Below are 24,006 nucleotides of genomic sequence, written 5' to 3'. Positions count from 1 at the left end.
ATCGCAAGCTCCACTTCTGCAAGCTTGAAAAGGCATTCTAACCAGGTCTGAACCTAATTGAGTCCACGTTCCTTCAAAGAGTCTCTTCTCTTATCCAAAAACCACAAGAAACCACAAGAAACCACAAGAAGCATAAGGACGCGAAGATGCAGAAATTACTGAAAGTAATTTTGTAAAAAAGAAAAAGACAAATTTCTATAGATATCTGCAATCTGCTCAAACGCAAGCTCCACTTCTACAAGCTTGAAAAGGCATTCTAACCAGGTCTGAACCTAATTGAGCCCACGTTCCCTCAGAGTCTCTTCTCTTATCCAAAAACCACAAGAAGCATAAGGACGCAAGGATGCAGAAATTAATAAAAGTAATTTTGTAAAAAAGAAAGACAAATTTCTGTAGAGATCCGCAGTCTGCTCAAACGCAAGCTCCACTTCTACAAGCTTGAAAAGGCATTCTAACCAGGTCTGAACCTAATTGAGTCCACGTTCCTTCAAAGAGTCTCTTCTCTTATCCAAAAACCACAAGAAGCATAAGGACGCAAGGATGCAGAAGTTAATAAAAGTAATTTTGTAAAAAAGAAAAAGACAAATTTCTATAGATATCTGCAATCTGCTCAAACGCAAGCTCAATTTCTACAAGCTTGAAAAAGCATTGCAACCATGTCTGAACCCAATTATGACCACGTTTCTAAACGAATCTCCTCTGAAATCTCCTAAAACCAATTTGCCTCGTGTTGCAGCCGAAGCTGAACTTCCGAAGCACCCAGTACGTACATTTGGTAGTTCCTTGAGAAAAGTGCCGCGAGTCGGCGCACCTATGTTGTTTACAGTGGCCGTGTAGACGGACTGGTGAGTTTGTTGCACGCACGTTAAAAATAAAACTGGCTACTCGCTAATCGAAAATAAACGTAGGCTGTTGCGCGCGCGTTCGCGCTCGTGCGCACGCCAGTAGCTGCAGTCTGGTGGGGCGGCTACGTGGAGCAGAGGTTCCACGCTGAATCAACCGTGGTCGAGAGACCGCGACCACGTGCCAGCGCGATAAAAGTGCGTACGATCGTACAGGATCGTGACCGTTCACAAACAATCGGGACGAGCGACCGTGCGCTGCCTCATTCTTGCTTTCCGATCGATCGAGATCGTCGCTGTTCGATCTCTCGCCGTCTTCGCACACAGTGTCAGTGTATACTATATACTATACTATACTATATTATAGTGAGCGTGTGACAGCAACTGGCGTCATGTCCTCTAGCGATCTTCGTTCAGGTGAGTAAGCCGCATTTGCAAACAAATTATTCTCGTAGCAGGTTGGTCAAGTTGGAGGGAAAATGTAGTCCGCAACTCTGTGATTAGTACAGATCGCTGTAGATAGGAAAATTGGTGAAAATTTGCAGCGGATGAAGTTTGGCAGAAACGAGAATGAAAGAGACGATTGCAGCTGACCGAAGATATATTTAACGCGGTACTGTTAGTAAATTTCGCGAGGATGAAGTATGACGAGACAAAGAGAAACGGGAATCGCGTAGGTCGTTGGAGATAAATTGTTCTGGTAGAAATTTAGCGATGTAGATGGCAAATAGATCTACCGATCGAGCACAGGTCGAGCGAACGTTTTGTTGCTACGATTTATTAATCTCGCGTGGACGAATTTTTAGACAGAAATGGAAAGGATAGGAGGATCGAGCGAATCGTTGTTAAATATACAATTGTTCTGGTAGAAGATCATTCGTGTAGATCGAAAATAAGTCCAGCGAGAAAGCATAGTAGAGATGGCTGGAGGAAAGGTGTAGTAGATTTAGCGAAAATTTGCTGAGGATAGGTTTTCATGGTTTTGAGAGAGAAAGGAAAATAAAAGAGGGATTGACCAGACCTGTAGAGTAAAATGGGGCATGGTCGTGCGTACAATGGTACACTTTGTTTGGTTTCGATGGCACCTCGTCACTCGGTTCGTAGTTATACGCGGTGGCACTGTAAATACCGAGTACAGGCGGACTGAAAATTTCGTGCAGAAGATATGGAAGTTTGCTTGTTTCTGACAAAAATTTGTACCCGAGCATCGACGAAAGGAATTTTGAATATTCAAATTGGCTAATCGAATTTTAGATTCGATGAATGTTTTTTTTTTTTTAATTGCAACTTAAACGATAATATAACGATATTTGCAAGAAATCTGATGATCTTGTGATTTTAGATTCGATGATTATCCGCAATTCGGTGGATAATTCTTTCAAATTAAATGCTGCACATATTTGGTATTCAATAGCTGATTTTTTGAATATTGATGCATAAAAGATGTTGCGAATATTTCAATTCGCCGATTGAATTTTAGATTCGTTTCGAGTTTGAAATTCATTCATATATTCGGTTGATTCGTTCGGTTTTTTAAATATGTATACGTTTGGAATTTAATGGACGAAACGACATCTTAAACGATGAAGTTTTATTCTACAATAATTTTCAGACACCCTGTGTATGTTCTATCATCGTGAGAACCAGGCCAATTGCGAGTACAGTTCCATTTCCGAAATGTTCGTAGCCTGCGAGACCAAGTGTCTCGAGATTCTTGGCTAATCAAAATACACGTTACACGCAAATCCATACACATATCCATATACCGGGTGATCGCGAGAAAACTATCGTCGAAATAAAGTTCTTTTAGAGGAAAAAGGGAAAGAGAAGGAATAAAAAGGAAATTTCTTCGATAGATACATTAGTTCCATTACTCTCTTGCCAGACTAAACTAACATAAAAAATGATAAATAAATAAAAATACATAATAAAAATCATAACCTAAAAGATAAAACGATTCGCTTTGAAAACCAGCATTGGGCTATTTTTATTACAAATAACGTGGTCTACTTTGCAAGATAATTAATTCTCACTCATCGTAATTTATTGTTTCCATCATTTTTGCGAAGCGTGAATTTTAGAGGTGACTTTCTTAATATTTGCTTAGAATTCAAACTCGATAAAAATATGTTTTCCAGGAACAAGGTAAGAAACGATTGAGACATTCAAAACGTATTATTAGCAATAGACCGAGGTACTCTATGCAAATTCATATTTCTTCGAATGTAATTAAAAAGATTCAAGCGTATGTTAGAAAATTGTTCTTACCTTGCAAGCATCACCGAAATCACTATACTTTGCATATTTTATATATTCTGCGCAATTTCGCACTTTTCAATCTTCTACGGATGCGTAAGAATCCGTGATCTGATCGTTAGGTGACAACGAGGAAAGCAAAGGCGAAGGAAAAGTTAGGGAGAATAGCGGATAGCAAAGAGAAAGGAGCGCATAGCGGGAAATTAGTAAGAAATCGTGGCGACTTTCGATAATCACAACTTGCGAACGAATACGTACGCCTATGGAATATCATTTTGCAGATAAAAAGTTAACTGACAAAAGTTGACTTTCTTCAAACGCTAAAAATCTCGTCTGTTTCGGAAAAATCTCGGAAAGGCTACTCTACTTGTGCGAAAACACGATAATAATCAACGACGATAATTAAAAGATTCGCGGCAATAAGAAGGCAGTTTCGATATTTCAACTTATTTTACTTTTACTTCTAAGCCGAACAACAGGAAGAAACGCGTAGGTTTCCGATTGAAAAGTGGAAAACTTTATTCTGACTGCAAGTTTGAGAAAGTCGTCAACGGAGAATTTCTATCGATTTTCATCACGATACTTTTCATCTACCTTTTCAAATCTACCTTTTGTACCTTTAATAATATCGATAACCTCGATACATGGCGAATTCGTCCACGTAATTTGCAGACGCGCGTGCGGACAGAATTAACGCTGCGAGATTGCAAGAAATTATTGAAAATTAAATTTTAATACAAAAATAAATCAGCTCCTACATGTTTCTCGATTCGTCGTATCGCATTTTACCACGAACGCGATCTTCCTCCCATGTTTCTTTTCTATTCCATAAATTTATTGGCTTGGCAACTAAGTGATTGCGGCCTTTGTCAATACCACCTAGTGACAAAAGCCGCAACCACTTAGTTGCCAAGCCAATATTAACAGGATGTCGTATCCGTTTTTGTTCCTTCGTATCAACTTAAATACGCGTTCGATAAAACATTTGTAATTGCTATCGACGCGCTGATGTAACGAGAAAATTGGGGAAAATAACGTGGAAAATCATCGCTTCGAAGCTGTATCATTTCTCCACTCGAACTGATCGTTTCGAAATTTCACCTTCCTTTAGAGACAAAAATATTCATTTTTCTCGCTGTCGTAACCAACATTTAAACTGCGGTTTACGTACCGTGAATTTTATTGGCTTGGCAACTAAATGACTGCGGCTTTCGTCAATGCCGCTTAATGACAAAGGCCGCAGTCACTTAGTTGCCAAGCCAATATAAACTTGTGATTTTACGAGCGAAAGTTGCAATTTGGAAAACGTGGAAACGCGATTTCAGCTTCTTCGATTAACGTCGCGCTAATTCATCTCTCCTTCTGTTTTACGATACACGTCGTCGCTCGTACAATGTTGCACAGCGTTCGTAATGCCTGTTTTATATTTGAAACGTGGTTGGTTTAAACGAATAGCTCGGTACGAAGAAGCATAATGAGATCCATTGAACATGTGAAACGTGGAGGAAGATTTGCTCGGGAATAACAAACGGTTGTTGCAACTGAGTTCCGCGACACTAGTCGACCGATGCTTCTGTGCATCATTGTATACGTTGTTACAATGATTCGATAATATGACACGATTCCAAGTCGTTCGATATGGATTTCTGTTTGACTAACATCTGTTTGTCATTTGCTATTAGTCATATAGCAAGTCATTTAACGTTTATACAATAATTTAGTACGACTTTGAAGTTGTGCCATACATCTTTGTCTCAACAATGGCAGATCACACGAAGAAACACGATAAATAGGAAGATATACGTCGATGATTATGAAATATACAGACAGTAGATGGCCTACATGAAGAATGTAGCAAAACATGAGCTTATCGCGTATGTTACGTTGCATCTATTTACATTAGAACAATCTGCAAGTAACTTTGCAAAGTAGTGGTAATTGAACTATTGGATCGAAGTGGCTGCTACGTCGTTAAACAGAATCCGGTTGATACGTCGAACGTAAAACTGTAAACATCTCGAAAGGAAAACTATATGACTTAGGCCACTTTCATAATCACCGGCACATGTATTGTCTTATTGATCGTCTCCTTTTTTTATTAGTTTAGTGACTAATCGTGATCGCTGAGAGTTAATCTTTGTACGAAATATAGTTTTATATTTGCAAAGGAAGATAATAATTTAGCCTTAAGATTGTAATTATAGATAATATTTAGAAATATAATTTTCTTTATGGAATAAATCCAAAGAGATGGAATATTAAAACTAAATAAAATATTTCCCAACAATGTAGTTAATTCGATCATTAAAATTTATATTTACACAAAATGTATTTTTTTTATATTTGGGAAAGAAGATAATAATTTAGAATTAAGATTGTAATTATGCTTAAAGATAATATTTAGAAATATAATCTTCTTTTTGGAATAAATCCAAACAGATGGAATATTAAAACTAAATAAAATATTTCCCAACAATGTGGTTAACTCGAACACTAAAATTTATATTTACACAAAATGTATTTTTTTTATATTTGGGAAAGAAGATAATAATTTAGAATTAAGATTGTAATTATGCTTAAAGATAATATTTAGAAATATAATCTTCATTTTGGAATAAATCCAAACAGATGGAATATTAAAACTAAATAAAATATTTCCCAACAATGTGGTTAACTTGAACACTAAAACTTATATTTACACAAAATATATTTTTTTTTATATTTGGGGAAGGAATAATTTACCTTTAAAGATTGTAATTATAATTAAAGATAATATTTAGAAATATAATCTTCTTTTTGGAATAAATCCAAACAGATGGAATATTAAAACTAAATAAAATATTTCCCAACAATGTGGTTAACTCGAACACTAAAATTTATATTTACACAAAATGTATTTTTTTTATATTTGAAGAAAGAGGTAGTAATTTAGCTTTAAAGATTGTAATTATATTTAAATATAACATTCGCAAATATAATTTTCATTTCGGTTCGTACAAATCCAAATGGATGGAATATTAATATTATTGGGTTGGCAACTAAGTAATTGCGGATTTTATCATTACTACCTAATCACAAAATCCGCAATCACTTAGTTGCCAAGCCAATAAATAAAATATTTTCTAACAATAAATTAATTCGAGCAGCGCGTTTGGGACCGATTACACTGATCAAGAAACGAAGCTAACGGTTACGTAAAATATGGAAACCTGGTTGGATTAGTTCGCCTTTTCTTTCCACTTCGGATGACCTTGGAATACATACAGCTACGAGAATACCATTTAAAATCGCTTCGATCGATGAATTATAATATTTACATAAACAGAGTTTCACAGGAAACGGACATTCTCGCATTTACGTTTTATGTATATTTGGTGATTATTTAAAATATTCGTTTTACATGGAAAAATAAGATTACTTCGTCGCCTAGGTATAAAAATTGAACGATCGAATAGAGAAACGATGTCTGTTCGTTGGAATTTTTCTAACAGTATTGCGAACGAGACAAAACACGTGACGGCGTATTAAAATTGCAAATCAACATCAGATATCTGCAATTACATCTTAGCAGATGATATGAGTTTATGTTGTTTCTTTTTCTTTTCCTTTTTTTTTCTATGTGATAAAGTCATGTTAAGGCTATGTAAAGTTACGCAACAATTCCCTGCAACTTACGATTTATTCCGTTTCGATTTATTTTGCTAAATATTTTCGTGTTGATAACGATGTTTAACAAATTGGAATTTTACATAAATAATATTTTATATGCTTACAATAAATGTTTCCGCGTTATATTTATGTGATCATTAATGTCGAACAGACAATTTTTCCATTTATGTGGCCTTATAATTATTATAATTTTGTTATATGATTATTAGCGTCGAGTAAATAAATGCTTTCTCCATTTAGGTGTTAACACAACTGTAACATATACGGCGTGACATTTTTAATAATGATACATTTAATATGAAGAAAAAAATTGCGCAAGAGAGATATTTTTTAACGTAGACACTGTATGTCCCATTCTCAGCATGACAAATTTTTATGCAACAGCTTTTATTTAGAAAATTAAATCCCGCTGCTGAACGAGCTATTAACATTGTTAATGAATCGCTACCTCGCTACTTGTTCGCATTTATTTTCATTAATTCCATCTTACCATATTCGTCATTTATATCTCGGCTGGTTTCTCAGGATCCATAGAAGCAAAAATAATCCAGCTTTCTATGGATATTTCCAAAGAAGTTTCAAATATGCATACAAATTCGTGCAAATAATAATAATCTGTGCTCGTCATAAAACAAAACTAACGTCCGTCGATTTTGTTGTAGGGAAGAGAATTAGCAACTTGGACTATTTGGAGGAAAAATGTCATTCTCCTGTACTTGATTGCAGTAAAATTCCAGAATAATTCATTTTCCGGGAACTCGAGGAGAAAGAGATAAACTTGAAAAAATACTGCGAAAGATTAGAAAAAATGCTTAATGTGCACAATCGAAAGTCGCGCGTTTGTTTGCGAATGTAAATGTAGCTAAAACGCAAGTAAGCAGCGAAGATTCGATAACAGAATTGCATCGTGCGATCAAACTTTTTGATTGCGTAACGATATTACTGCACGGAATACCATTTTCTACCGATCGTTATACTTTCTTTTTACGAGCGACGAACCGTCGCGTTGTCCTAAAACCTGATCCTCCGGTTATCGTGTGCCAGTCTGGCTCATAGGTGTGTGTATATATATATGTATATATGTTTAAATTAGCTTCGTTTTATATTCGTATCGAGATTGCTTCGATTTTCAGTTGGGTCAAAGTCGTTGCTCGTTCCAATTCGTGTCTAGTTCATCAGATCTATCGTGACTAAAATTTCTTCGAAACCGATAGCAACGACGAATTCTCCGCGAAGATAAGTAACGTAACTCAGAGAAGATTGGAATTGTTCGAGGAAAAATTCTTGGCCAATTTATGCCAGTTCCGTGAGAAAGCATCCAAGTATTTTCATTGTTATACGATAGAGACTTCTCTCGGTGTAAGTTTCTTCTTATCTGCTTAATTATAAATTACAGTTTATGCGTTAGATTTAAATTTTAGATTGAGATTAGATTTAAAAATGTTTCTTTATCATAGAATAGAATCTTTGCTTTAGGTCGCGAAATTTATGTTTCTCGATTATACGGTCGAACCTTAATTTCGAACAATTGAATAAAATAATGTGATTCTTATTACTTCGATTAAAAGTCGAAATTTGTTAGACCCGAATTTGAATTTTAGATCCTAAGATTTAGCTCTTTCTCTTAAATCCCAATCCAAATAATCTTATTGATTTTATATCTTCCAATTAAAATAAACAAAATATTTTGTTTATTTTATACCAACAGTTTTGTTTTGTTACAGTTCCAAAAGTTAGGTTAGGAACAAGTGGAGCAGTAGGATTAAGCTAGGTCTAATTTACGATCGTTTAGGTTAGGTTTAAGTTCGCGTCCATTACTCTGTGAAATCTGTCTACGAAGGGTTTAGGTTAGGTTCGTTTCACAAAATGTTTCTCGTTTTAGCCAAAAACGTGTCGTAAATTAGAGAGAAAGGGCCAAAAACGTTGGTCCTGATTCTGACAGACTGCCACTTATTTTAAACAACCTATCGAATATTATGAAAACAGTTCTTATCGTTCATAATGTCACAGCTGCGCTTAGATATGATCGTTTAAAATAGCTTACGAGCCTACGAGACTATAGATATCTATAGGGGGATTGAGAAACAATGTACAGACACGGATAAGCCTAGACAAGTTTTTTTATTGGCGATGAAAACGATACTAGCGCCTCTGGCCTCCATCTACCGAGACTTACGTAACCTTTTCTCTTTCGTAACGAAACTTTTTCTATTTGCATTGCTGCGTATCTACTCGTTCCTCCGCCAATTATCAGTCAGGTTTTAGAGGGTTGAATCTTCGTTTATCATTCAGATGCAATGTGCGACGATAAAGTCTAACCAAATTTGTCTTAAACCTGATAGTGACAAATTCACGTTATTCTCGACTCTCTTAATTAAGTCCTATCATATATAATACTATTTAGAATCCTATATAGTTACACGATCTTTAGGATTTCGCGCAGCTATCAGATTTTATTAAATGAAATGTTGTAGCGAGGTATAGAATTTGTTAAATTTTATGGGGGTTTTTGAGGTCACGTCGGTGTATATGAATAACACAATGTTACCAAATAAGAAAGTCATTTCGATAATTATCGGAGTACGAGGAATGGCACAAATCAGTCCAATTAAAATTTTTGACCTTTAGAATGGCTAAATCTTTTAAAGGCAATAGATCGATCATTTAAAGCGAAGCTCCTGTTAAAATTATATGAACTTTAATCTGATGGACTTAAAAGATAATTAAAACATTTGATCGATTTATAATTCCAAAATCTCTCTTTCAGTTTTTCTGAACATGTATGACGAATTTGCTAGATGGCGTAAACGTGACTAGAGCTTTTTTCATTATCACTAAATCAAACAGAAGCCCAACATTTTTATTTACGTACGATCTCGTGAGGAACCAATTAAATTTCATCTTATCTGGAAAGTTCTCCACGAAATGCCAGCGAAAATCGAACCAGACTGCCTTTTATCGGCTCTCTGTCCGAGCAAATAGAGAAATTGCGTTATCAGCCAGGGTTATCCGACAGTTGTGTCCATCGCATCGTTCTTGTCTCGTTTGAATTTCGTACACTAACATTTCTTTGCCATTTATTTTTTCATGCTGTACGAGATAAGTTTATGACAAATACATGTACCACTTGTATTAAATATCTTACCATTTTTATATATATTTTTTCAGATTTGTTCTGTCTGATTACGGCGCTAACGAAATTTCAATATGTTCTACGTGATACACGTGATAATATTAAAACTGTGGATTTCCACATATTTATGGAAAATTTAAAAATGCGAAGATACACAAAATTCGCGTAAACTGGAAAAGTACATAAAATATCGAAAATACAGTACTTGTTATAATATTTTATAGATGAAATTTAATTATATTTAATGGATGAAACACAGCTTTGCTGTTTTATTTGCATTAATAAAAATATGAATTTGCAAAAAAATCTGCGGTCTACGCATAACGCACTCATCGAGAAAAGCGTTCAAGCACTTTTGTTGACCATTGTAATTTGTACAAGTGTACTTCCAATTATATCGTCATTTTTGAATTATTTTGGCTACGTTTGATTTAAGTTGTCGTTATATTCCAGTTAGTTTTTAACTTTGTTTCAACTATGACTGTCTATACGTCGATAGATCATTTAGCATCGATTTGAATGTAAATTAACGAGCCGTACGTTTCCTGAAAACACTCGGTAAAAAAATTAGAATATAGCGTTAGTAGTAATAATAACCGTGAACGTATATGTTTAGTGCTACAACTGATACAATAGTTTTATTCATATTCAGTTATTCAAACCGGTCAAATACTTTCGCGATATTGTCAAAGTAAATGCTTGCGCTAAATATCTTGTAATTTCTGTAACATATTCCCAACTTCGTTTCAAACTCTATCAAGATAATTGTACAAGAAACTTTACAAATGCAATTATGATAGTCGTCTCTCGTTACAATGTTAATGGAATTCTAGAATGCTTGACGTAACGCACATATGTTTGTGTAAGAAAGACGTGTCTGAATACATTCTTTTCCTTAAGTCGCTGTACGTATGTAAAATGTTGAGGTGATCGAAAATCGATGGGAATCGGCCTGAAACGTGGCTGGAACGCGGAACAAAGGAGGTGGACTTAGGTTGGCCAGACTGGCCGAGCTGACACGAGGCATTAGTCAATTCGAACACGATCTGCGTTATATCTGACGCCGCTTATCCCCCTAATAGGCAGATTATACCGACTAATTGCCGCATAATGTCTCGATGCCGATTCCATAGAATTAGCCGATTGTCGGTTGGCTAGACTGCCCGAGGACACTCTCTAAAAACGTTTATTCAATGGACGATCGACTGGAATGTTTGTTTGCTTAACTGGAATTGGGTCGTCGGATTTCTTTTCTCTGCGCGGCTCCTTTTTTTTTTTTTTTTCTTTAGATTAGAATGGAAATGTATGGTAATCGCAGAGGCGTTCCGACGACGAGTCTATAATTACTTTCCTCGCTATCTCGGTAGACTTTGTAGTTTGTTCTGATGACCATTGTTATTATTAAACAACAATTCTCGAGGCATTGGGAATCTTTGCCGCGTCACGAGACAATGCAGAGTTTATGAAATGGTTCTTCTACTTTTCAGTGTTTCCTCATCTTCTGTTTTTATTAAGAAGTTACGAAGCTCGGAGAGGTGGAAGTTTTAATTGGCAAATTGCGAGATCTACGATGAGACGAGATTTAAAAAAAAAAAATTTCCAGCTTCACGGAGACTACCGCAATATCTGTAGTCGATCGAGAACTTTCGAAGAGTCTACGATGAAACGAAAATTTCCAGGAACCCGTAGTCAGTCGAAAATTCGGGAAAATATATAGCGAGGTGAAAGTTATGGGAGAATCTACGATAAATTACAGCATCCTACCACCTGTGGCTATTCTAACTGTGTTAGCCCACCTTGCTAACACTGTACACCATATGGTGTCCTTTTTCTCGATCCTTGTCGTCCTTAAGACGCTGCTTAAAACGTACACTTTAGTTTTCATATTCATCTCGACTTTCGAACCACCGTGTATATCGTTCTCTTTTTATTTTCCTTGTTTTGCATATATTTGCGCGTGCGATTTATTTTTCTCCGCGTCGTATCTTTCTACCGAAGCATTTACCCTGCTAATATTAGATAAACAATATTAATAATAATAATAACAAGAATAATAATAAAATAAGAATTCTGGGCCGATCCAAACAGACAAAGATTCCGATATCGCGAATCTACAGCAATAAATGATTATTTATCGAAAGAATAGGATAATCTGAACGATCTACGACAAAAAAAAGACACAAGTGGTTCTCGACAAAGTGTTCGAAGATAAGGCAGCACTCGAGTCGAGTCGAATCGACTTCAAAGTTCGTGTCTTTCCTTATCAATCGTGTCAACTTATGAGGAAAGATCGCATGGAAATTTTGTGAACTTCTACATTGATAGGGTTTGGTATTTTGGAAACTGGAGGAGGTTAGATTAGGTTAGGTCAGGTTAGGTTGGGTTAGGTTAGGTAAGGAAGAATATTTATGGCGGAGAACGGGGGAAAATGTCGAAGTGGCGCTAGTGTCGCTAGTGAGAGAGCCGAACAATGCGACTGGCATAAATTACACGCAATTACGATGTATCCAGCGAATCGCAATTACCTGTTCACTGGCGTAAAAGCGGCGAAACGCATCGTTGCACGATGCCTGTTTTAAAATCCAATTATCCCTTTCTAAAATATCTCATTCGTATCCTTTTGAAAAAGAAAGATACACTGTATATGTTTTTCTATGCCTCTAATAGATCGTAATGTTGTTCTTGTTACTAATTATATTATTACTATTGTTACTAATTTTGCGATTACTAATCTTCACCGTATTTATCTGTAACAGTATTACGATCTTAGAACATGAACTAAAATTCTGGATCATGTGAATATAAATCAGTTATCAATTTACGAATATTTATAGTCCTGTCGTGATACAGAATGAGGATGATAAAATAATTAATAAAAAAAGATTAAGAGATTAAAGCGAATGATTTTTGAAATTCAACTTGTATTCTCTTCTGTTTTTCTTACGTACGTCTATCATTTACGATAAAAACGTTTCGGATAAGATATTTTTAGAAAAGCGTACAATGTATGCGCTAACGTAATTCGATTACGATGAAAAAATTCCAGCGTTAACGAATTCCTCAAAATTATCGCTTTTATGTAACTGCAAATTAACTACGATGATTACGAAACGGCTACAATTACTTTAATTACTCTGGTTCGTAAATCAGAATCAGCTACTATAATGAACGTTCGAACGTTTATCTTACACCCGCCACATAAACAAAGCGCAATTACCCAAATTATAGTCGGATTATTGTAAGAGAATTAATCGGACATGTGAATTTGCTTCACAATGTCCATAAAGATTTTGTAAATTCGCGTGGGAAGAATTATCGACGTTAAGTAGCGGAAACTCGGCCGAGGCGAGTCGACTAGCGCAAATGATCATTAAATTTGCAAAGTATCAAAAATTGGGGTAGAATCACACGCAGGAGCCAAGCTTCGAAAATTCCAAAGCTTCGAAGCGAGCCCCAATTCACGCGAAACGCGATGAGAGAGATTAAATTTGCGAAATTTACGAATCAACGTAAAAATGAAAGGAGTGGCGAATTTTTGAAAATCGGTCCGAGACGAGGCGATCGGCGTAACGATGTTAAATTTTCGAGACTTGAAAATTGGCATGGAAACGAACACGAAACCGAGTTTCGGAAATTCGAATCGACTGTGTAGCACGAAAGAATTAAATTTTCAAAGTTTAGAAATTGACGCGAAATTTGGGAAATTCATGAACATTCACCAGGTGAACTTAAAGTTCGGTCGATAACGTGGATATTGTTTCTCTTTGGCGTTGCCAGGAATTTTCGGTAATTGCAGATAACGAGATCGTGGAACCACGTGTATGGGCATTATTTTGTATGGATCCAATTTCCACGGGTACAGATATTTTCATCGGGACGGATCGATAGCGATGCCGAAGAGCCACATCAATCACCGTGCACTCTTCCGATGAACGTGCACTCTGATTACTTTGCCGGCATTTACGGACTAGAAGAGCGGATTCGCGGACCAGAGGGCGAAAATACAAGTAACCGCGTGTTTCGGTGAAAAAAACGCGCCCCATTTCTTTTTTTCCAAGTCCATTCGACGCTGTAATATCATCTAGAAACGTATATGCGAAGAGATTCGTGATTAACTGTGAGGTTATGTTCGCGTGCACTTAACGATCTTTTGGTTTGAAACACCCTGTATAGAAGTATCGAGAATTAGCAGTAAGTTGGTAAAGGCTACAATTTAAAATGCAAAGAAGTGGAAAGAAAGCGTTGGATTGATCGAGCTTGGAAGATGTAGATTTAGTTACTTTGAAACGCTCTGTAGTTTTTAACGATTATTTTTAGCATTTTCTTTCGTCGCTTTCCACAAACTTCGAAAATTCTGTTTAACGTTTCTTTTCGCGAGTTTGTGAGTTGTCGGAACAACTTGTATATCGCAGAAAATATTACGTGAAAGGAATTGGTAGCATAAATTTTGAAATATTCTGTAGTCAAGTGATAATAATTCCCGATATCAATAGCAGCCAATGATGATGTTATGTAGGGGTTCTGCGTACATAAAAGATAACTAAGTAGCATTTCTTAACGCGTAAACAGTTTATTAATAAATCTACATATAGAAAATTCAGTATTTCAAAACAAATTATTTTTATCTAAAAATAAACTCTATCCTTCTTCGCTTGTCCCGAGAAAATCTCTCAATAATTTTTTTATTAAAGTTGGAAATTTCTGAAATTTCTTTTTCGATCGAAATCACACACAGTGGTGTTAATCGTTCATGACATTTTTTAAATAACGTAGACTCCTTTTAACGTAGAAACAACCATTAACCTTAAGTATATTATACTGTATTTACATAATATACGATATTTATTAGTATTATTTTGCACTTTCTAACCTCAGAGTGTTTGAGTCTTTCGTTTTTTCTGCGGGCCGCCATTGTTCGATATCATATTTCCTAACCTCTAAAACGAGTACTTCCATAAAGAAATTAATTAATAATAATTACTCTAGAAAACTTCCTTGTCTAAATTTACTTGCAATTTGTACAATTAAACACCCGAAATCCTCGCTTATCAAATTCCTAACCTCCAAGATAAAATCTTCCACGGCAGAGGTTGATACTACTGCGGAAAACTCATTTATTCGAATTTAATTAGGTCTAATTAAAGCAGAAACTGTGAAGAGCCCTGTATTAACGTAACGGAAGTGTTTGATATTGCGGTTTCAATTGCGTTACGAAACTCGCACAACTAAAGGAACAACTTCGGTAGACGGTGCTGAGTGATGTTTTACGCGACTCGATCTTCCCGGGTCTGACGTTATCTCTGTAAACGCGAGTGTACGACCTGCTTGCGTGTGGCAAGGTGACGTCCTGATTTACGATCGATCCTCGTCTCGATCTATCGTTGCACGAGTGTAATTCCTGAGTAACGTGCAAACTGTGCTCCGTCATTGAAATTCTACACTCTTTCGACGTGCACCAGCCAGTAAAAACAAATTTACGATCAATTCTAAGAAATTTCAAGGGAAATCGTATCTGGTCATCATCTTGATTCCAATACGTATCATAAACGATACAAACAGTGACATACTACGTCGTTGCTTTTTTTTTCTTTGAGACGATATCGGTTTACGGAATATTATTCGTAAAAAAATTCGTCAAAAAGGTTCGTATTACTTCGTTCGTTAGACTGTCGATACAAAAACGTGGACAGACGAAAGGATCTTTCGAGGCCCGTAAAAGCTACTACGGTTTCGTCGAACACATCAAAAAGATCTACCGGAAGTAGGCAGAAACAGTGGCGTCAATTGAGTACAGGATAAAATACGAAGGTGTTTCAAAAACAAAGTCCCATTCGCCGGAAGGTTAACGCACATAGATAAGTTCAGCCGTCGTTTCATCGTTTTATTAGAAACGATAAAGAGTACTGAAAATATGGAAAATAATGATTTTCGACGCAGAATAAAATTCAAAAGGCGTTTCAAAATACAAGTCCCGCCGATAAAATATTAATATCCGTATATTTGACTGAAAAAACGTTTCGTAGTTTTACTAAAAATAGTTAAATCGATGGTATCCTTTCTTTTCTATCTTCTATGTATATATACGAAGATAATGCATAAAATCTACCTACAGAGCGTTTCAAAAAAAAAAAAAAAAAAAAAAAGAGAGAGAGAAAAGAGAAATATCCACGTAAATGTACACAAGGACGTTTTACCATAGATATTGAACTCTTCCAAAAATACCGATCAAACAGGTGCAATATTTGCGTTTGAATGGCATCGCGCGGTGTAAGTGTATTTACACTGGGCTATCACTCGGCTGAGCCAGTTTCGTGCTGCGTCGTGTATAGTGGCTAATCAACTGTCAACATCATTGTACCAACGTATACGTCGTATTTCGTTGGACGAGACCGACGTAGATAACTATCGTTCAGACTACTTATTTCATCGGTGCAAGTGGTTCCGTGTACGCGTACTGTGTAATATCGACGCAATGGTTTGCAAGTGCGGTAATATACTCGTATATATATACATCGATGATAAAAAAGAAACAAGTTCTTCGTTCATCGTGAAAATCTTCGTCTAGGCCATTTCTCGCTTCTTCGTTTGCTTCATCTCGTTTATATTTTTATACATGTACATTTTATATATTTATATACATCGTGCGTAAATACGTAAACGAGGGAAAGAACGTGTATCGTACGTTAGTGACGACTCTTTCGTAATATACGACGAAACATTCAAGATCGTAAAAATATTACCTGGCGACAAATGTTTCGGATAAAACTCGAAGAATATCGAAAGAGAGAATTTTTAAGAGAAATTAGAAGATCAAGAAATTCGGAATTAAAAAATCTTAAAAGTTGAAGAGGTAAAACGCGACGAATATAAACGCGACGTCGTTTAGTAGCTATTCCCGTTTTTCTGCGAAATATCTGTGCTTTGGTGAAAGTGTTCCGTTTTGAGAATACCATGAAAAGCCGAGAAATTTATAATTCACTAGTTTTTGGACCCTCGAACATCTTGTACTGGTTAGACGGAAGAAAAATAGGTTTATTAATATTTCACCTTTATCACCGCCTGTCTCGCTCGTTGAGAGAGCGACCACCACGACGGGAACGTCTCTGTCCTTGTCGACACCTGTCGAGACTCGAGTCTCGAGAACACCATTACGAACGCTCGTTTGGCGTGTTTTCTATACATGATAAATGTCGCCGACGTCGTGGAAAATGTCTGTCACGAGTCTGACGAGTGGAACGAGAAGAAACATTTTCATAGAATGAAAAGTTACCGAGGCTGACGTATATCTCGATTACGAGTTCTACTCAAATTTATTTAAAGATTCTAATTAATCAGATCCCTGAATTTCGATTTGAAAATTGCTTTCCTAGAGTTTTTTGCGGGATATTTTACGGGATGCTTTATGATAAAATTTATTGAAAAGATGTAGGTCCATGTATGGACAAGGAAATGAAACCACCTGTAGCTATTAAGGTAACAAGTTTCGCGTCAAAGTAAGAATATTTGCTCGAGGTCACGGCATCTTCATTAACATTCTGGTTAAATAAAAGGATGGAAAAAACTAGTTCCATGCCGTGGATAATAAAATGAAACTACCTGTAGCTATTAAGCTAACAAGTTCCGCGTCAAAGTAAAAATATTTCCTCGAGGTTACAGCATCTTCATTAACATTCTAGTGTTTAGAAACATTCTTCTAACAAGAGAATGAAAATCCATGCCGTGGATAATAAAATGAAACTACCTGTAGCTATTAAGCTAAAAAGTTTCGTGTCAAAGTGAAAATATTTCCTCCAGTATTTTCATTAACATTCTAGTTAAATAAGAGAATTGACAAAATCATTGACGATTGAGATTATCTAAGAAGTTACGGATCGTCTACAGTGTGTTTCATGTTGCAGGTTTTAAGGAGCTGATGCATGGCGAAGGCGCCATAAAGAAAACCGTGTTGATAATTTTGGCCGAGACGATTGGCACCTCTATATTGCTATTCGTTGGCTGCATGGGATGCGTTGGAGGCCTGGGCTCTGAACCCACTCCACTTCAAATTTCTTTAACCTTTGGCCTTGCTGTGATGATTGTGATTCAAGTTGGTATCCATCAATTTTGGCAATTCGATTTTATTTACACATATTTATTCTCTGGTTAATTTTGTTATATCTGATGATCCAAATTATACACTATATTCTTATTCTTATTTTATATATCTATCACACTGTACAACTACACTATGTATTTTAAAACAGTCTATTCATAACGTATGTTAGCTCTCGTCTTTTGGATCAAAGTTAGAATTTCTATTATCATAAAGGAATACATTTCTAGACAAGACTCAAATTTGAATTAATCGTAGTAGAAATACAAATAGGTTCTATTGCATTTGTAAATAATTTTGCCATGTTCCTAAATGTCTATATGAACCGACTATTCGTGGCTATTGAATAATTCGAAGCTAAGATTCGTTTGGTCCTTTCAGTCTATTGGCCACATCAGCGATGCTCACATTAACCCTGCCATCACGGTGGGATCGGTAGTGCTCGGGAAGAAGACTATTCCCGAGGGATTGGTGTACCTGTTGTCCCAGATAGTCGGCGGAATCCTGGGGTTCGGCATGCTGAAGGCTCGTACTTTCGTAATTCATTCACAACTTTGATCATCCTCTATTTATATTGATCGTGCACCGAAACGGATAAACTGCGATGTTGAATTCTTTAAGGTCGCGCTTTTAACAGGATAACTTGAAAAATTCGTCCTCTAAAAAGCTATTGGTACTTTTCTCTAATTAAATTTTATGGGTACACGTACTTTCTGAAATATTTTAGGCTGATCAAGTTCGTGTTACGTTGTAAAATGAAACGACCTGTACCTGTTTCGAGGCAGAATATTTTCTCATTGTAACAGGCAATTCTGCAAGAGCAAATTTGGAGAATATGTGGACTTTTTACTCATTGTATTGTGCAAGCTGATAAACCAGCCACTTGACACATCAATCTTAAGCTTCAAGATTGCTCACAAGATAGATATCGCTTAATAATAACATAATAATACATCGAATATTATTATCATGCGTGGATCAGGCTGTAAATCTTTGAAAAATACGTGAAACGTACAAGAGAATGATTTTAACGCGATTTCGAAAAGAGGCCAGTATATAATCGCAACCTCGACATGTATCCGTTTATCGAGTTCAAGACCTTCTGTTACATTCATTTATGGAACGATAACTAGTCATGATATCACGCTATCTGTATAGACCGTGGTCAAGCTCTATTTGAAAACGAATACCTGTGATAACAACGTTTGCAAACGTTTTTTCTTATCTAGGTTGTGTATTCGTTAACTTTTGTTTGATTCTTTTTGAATACAGTCAATCAGGTAGATTTATAGAATTAAGCATTATGTTAATCCGAATCAATTTTAACCATTGCGTTAATCTTTGATTAATCCTAGACTCGAATTGTTTATAATAGCAATATCAATCATAACCGTTTCATTGATCTTCAGCAATCCAAACTGGGATTGAATCATCCACCATGTCCATTCTAACCAACTCCAATAGGTACTATATCGACTCAAGTGAATTCCAACCAATGCATCAACCTTCCATTAATTTTCACACATTGCCAAAGCACTAGAACCGAATAGTTCATCACATCAATATCAAACAGTCAGGACTATTTGAGTAATCTTCAACAATCCAGACTGGAACTGAATCATGTACAATATCAATTCTAACAAAATCCAGTATATAGTATATCAACTCAAGTCAATTCCAACCAATGCATCAACCTTCAATTAATCCTTTCGCATTGCCAAAGCATTAAAATTGAATAATTCATCACACCAATATCAATCAACCCTGACCAACTGCAACTATTCATTATTCTTCAAGTAATCTTGCCACGCATTATCAAAACTAATCCTAACTCCTAACCTAACCTACTAACTGATCCTAACCATATCACGTTCCTTATTACCAATTCATTCTTTCTGATCTTAACCAATCCTGTATTAATCTCTCATTTCCATGAAAACCTCGATGTACCGGAACTGGCGTTGCAGGTGGTGACGCCGGCAGGTAACCTGACGAGCAAGACCCTCAGCGAGGCGGACATGTTTTGCGTGACCGATCTACACTCGGAGCTATCTGCGATCCAGGGCCTGTTGCTCGAGGGCATTTCCACCGCTATACTGATGCTGGTCGCGTGCGCCGTCTGGGACAGTAGAAACGTGAAAAACACCGACTCGGTGCCAATCAGATTCGGCCTGACGGTCGCTGCTCTTGCGCTCGCGTTCGGACCTTACACAGGCTGCAGCATGAACCCGGCCAGGTCATTGGCACCAGCGCTCTGGAACAATCAGTGGTCACATCACTGGATCTACTGGTTCGGCCCCATTGGTGGCGCCCTTTTATCGTCCTTCATGTACAAAACTATCTTCGGCGTGAAGAACCACACGCAGGATGAGTGCTCCGCTGAAGCTGTCGCGCTGAACAGCGTCAACATTCAGAAGACGGAGGTATGATCGTTACCTTCGTGTTACATAAGTATTTTTTCATTTTTTCAGCTATTCAGGGTCCGTCTTTTTTCTCTCTAATTCCTTCTTTAACTCTTTGTAAGCTGCTATATAATCTATCGTGCGCTATTTTTGTATCTTTTCCATTTTTGAATTTTCCTTTTATCTTTAATTTAAGCCGATCAGAGTCCATTTTAGATGGAAGATCCTCTTTTCGATTCCTTGTAGACTTGGTACATTAGTATCAGCTCATGGTGCGTCATTCATTTTTCAATATTTCCAGCTGACCGCCGTGTACTTTTCTAAATATTCTACTTTTAGCTATTTACAGGCTTCGTATCAAAGTCCACTTTGTTAAGAATTCTCTTTTTCACTCTGTGTACACTTGGTACACAGTGCGGTACTATCTGTCGCTCAATTTTATCAGCATTCGTGCCACTGAAAATATTTAACTCTTCGTACACTTGGTAAGCTCGTTCACCTTCTGCTCTGGCATCTATCTTCTAATATTTCCAGCTGATCGCAGTTCCTTACAATGAACATTTTCTCTTTAATTTCTCCCACACGTTACATTCGCATTATGTACGTATCTTTCGTCCCTTTTATATAACACATACAATTTTATATTTTATAAATGAAAAGAACTTATTAAAAGAACTAACTCTTCGACTTATTTTTTCACGTACAATCATATCCTTCTCACTTATACTATGAATAACGGGACACCGTGTATAACACGTATAGCATATGCAGGAAAGTTCGCAATGCTAAGTGTTGAGATACCTTCATGAACTGTTGTAACTAACCCCGCAGTCTGGTGACGACAGACGTCAGTCTCTGGATTCCTCCTCCGAAAGCCATTAGGCTGCAACTAGGACAGTTTGCAGGAAAGTGACTTAAACCTGATTCAGAATATTCTTGCGACAGCGTGGCGCACAGGATAAGAAGTTAAACGATACGTCGTCCGAAGAACGGCTTTGCCCAGATCCACGGTTAGGGTTCCCATCGACGGTAAACCGAGAACGTTAAATCTCACCGCGTCGTAAAACCAGTTTCACCAAACTTCCTCGCCAACGACGATTTATCGCCGACCTTTACGGCCAGCCCTTACAAGATAATCCGCATCGCGAAAAATCTCCATGCACGGCATGCATCGCGTTTACATGACGTACATAGTCAGCTAAACTTACGAGCTTCTGCTCGAAATATCTTTCATTCGTCGCGATGCTTCCCTTTTAGAATTTCTTTTTTTTTTTTTTTTTTTGATTGAATTACTGACTAGTCATCTGACTGAGGTAGTAGGACGATGTGAAAAGAGAACTGATAAAATCAAGTATCAACGTTGGATTCGCCACTTCGATTTATTACGAAGATTCTTCGAGCTTTCTGAGAACTTCGGTATCAGAAAATCCAACGCGCGTCCTAGTACGTTCGTGAAGAGTTTGAAGATATTTTTGGTAATAGGAACTCTGGACGATCGGGAAGATTAAAAAATAAGCGAAAAGGCTAAACATCTGCAAGCAAAGGGATTGAGAGGTTCACGTAATTCTGAGTACCCTGACTTCGGTAAAGAGAAACACATTTCTGTCCTCTGATACGAGATGATCCAAGAAATCGTTTGATGTAACAGGTCTACAGAGTTGACGCGTCAGTTCCAACATCTTGCTGATTTTAATTTACACAAAAAATAGTTTGATCCTCCGTGTTGAATTTAGATTGAAATTGCAAATAGGCAGGACATTTTCTAAAATGCTACAAGGAAATTCTAAAAATCTTAATCAGTGCCTAAAAATAGAAAGGGTATGTTCTCTGAAGCGTTATTTAAAGTGCTATCACAGGTTAGCATTATCTTCGGTCAACTTCACAAGTCGATATATGCACATAAACGTAACTTAATCTCTTGCTCAAATATTACTTGAAATAAAAGTTTATCCATCTCGATACAATTCTTCCGTCAGTAGCACGAACGAGCTATCGCGAACAATCAAAGAATTATCGAATCTTATCAAGGGATTAGGAAAACCAACTAAAGAATTAAAGCAACCGAAGCTGTGTAGTAATTTGCTTCGCCTATTAAAGATAGTGCCGAGTATCCCACTTTGCAGTATTTTACATATTTTACGTATATCGTGTACATTCTGCTGACTTTTGTACTTTTAAATTTATGATAAATCTGAAGGCACAAACGTACACGGTGTGATACAAACAAAGCAAAGATATATAAATAAAAACTGTACGTAAAAAAAAAAAAATAAAATATGGTACTATAGTTATTATATGTAGCAAATAAAACAACTGGCACAATCCATTCTTCGAACGATATGCAGAACAATATAAATTTTTATAAAAATCTGCGTTCTATCGGGCAATGATCTATCAAGATTGATCGATTCGTTTTCTCTTTCTAGCCGTGATACAAAACTGAAGAGGGCCAATCGGAAACGGCGAGGGTACGGATCGATAGGCACCATCTTCAAGAAACCACGAGAGATTAAGCGTTCAATGGAGGATTCGAATGGATCGAACGGATCTACCGGATCGTACATCGCGCCATCTAGGATCTTTTGTACCACCGTTTTTCTCGATCGTATAGAGTTCGAACGATCCAGGAAATCGCAAGACTGCTCATCAGAGAGATAGATCATCCGTTGCCTGCGAAGTATTGTTCACACGCGGCAACGTTATCCTGTTAGGGAAACGATATACAGCGTATAGGTTATGTGCATCCCGGGAACGACGCTATTCCGCCATTTTACGATTCGATGATCCACCGTGCACAATATGGTGGCTGTTAGATCGGAACCGATGCCGGGAACACGCATCTCGTTGTTGTTGTCTTTTTTATTTTTTTTCTTTCGAATACTCCGTTAGTATATGTTTTGCGCAACATAACCGTGTTGCTTGCTGCTTCATAGGCGATTTCAATTCGCTAATTGTCGTTGTACATAATTGTTATATTTTTTATAGATGTATTTACTCGTGACGATGGAAAAATATAATCGGATAAAAGTGAGCTTGCAATTTATTCATCAACCCTTCCTCATTACCTTCTGCTTGAGAGAAATTTGTTTCTTTCTTCTTCGCATCTTCGGAGAATTGTCGAATAAGAATATATATATATATATATATTTAGGAAATTTTGAATAAAAATGTTACAATCTCCTGTAGTACCGAGAACCGTGTCGCAGCGGTGTATTGACGGTAGCCTGTTTTCAGGCGCCAGGCGAGCGTAGAAATAAAAAGTCTAGCTCTTATAATTGGTCTCTTTTATTAATGATATAACAGGCTTTTTAATTATAATCTGAGATTCTGAGATACAGAGCTTTGGAAACATTGCGCGAAAAGTTATTTACAGAGACAATTAGCCGACGATCGACCTGGAAAATTTCTCTCCGTCACTCATTACGACCATGAGGCTCCGTTCGGAAACAAAGCACACAAATCACGCTATATATGAAACAAGTTCGATAGAATGAATTCATCGGCGGCGATGACTGTTCGATAAAACCTGTACCGTTTGAAACAAACAGGAAAAATCAGGAATTATTTTTGAAATACGATAACCAACGATTGATCGTTAACTAATTCATTCAT

At 36.7% G+C, this 24,006-nt stretch overlaps 1 protein-coding gene across 6 annotated transcripts; it reads left to right on the top strand.

Moving 5' to 3' along the window:
- The first annotated feature begins 979 nt into the window (after window positions 1-979).
- LOC126874716 (aquaporin-like) lies at window positions 980-23,425 on the top strand. Of its 6 annotated transcripts, XM_050637070.1 has the most exons (6): window positions 16,757-17,412; window positions 17,550-17,662; window positions 17,799-17,986; window positions 18,374-18,517; window positions 19,960-20,415; window positions 22,821-23,425. In XM_050637070.1, exons 2-6 carry the CDS (start codon window positions 17,605-17,607, stop codon window positions 22,824-22,826), a joined length of 852 nt encoding a protein of 283 aa, XP_050493027.1. In that variant the 5' UTR covers window positions 16,757-17,412; window positions 17,550-17,604; the 3' UTR covers window positions 22,827-23,425. The 6 variants fall into 6 exon arrangements, with proteins under 6 accessions (XP_050493028.1, XP_050493032.1, XP_050493029.1 ...); XM_050637071.1 differs by lacking the exons at window positions 16,757-17,412; window positions 17,550-17,662 and adding an exon at window positions 980-1,259; XM_050637075.1 differs by lacking the exons at window positions 16,757-17,412; window positions 17,550-17,662 and adding an exon at window positions 15,174-15,542.
- Window positions 23,426-24,006: the final 581 nt, after the last annotated feature.

This window comes from Bombus huntii, chromosome 16 (genome assembly GCF_024542735.1).
Source record: "Bombus huntii isolate Logan2020A chromosome 16, iyBomHunt1.1, whole genome shotgun sequence".
Lineage (NCBI taxonomy): Eukaryota > Metazoa > Arthropoda > Insecta > Hymenoptera > Apidae > Bombus > Bombus huntii.
Note: the sequence above shows the minus strand (reverse complement) of the source record. Positions and strands in the feature narration are given on the sequence as shown.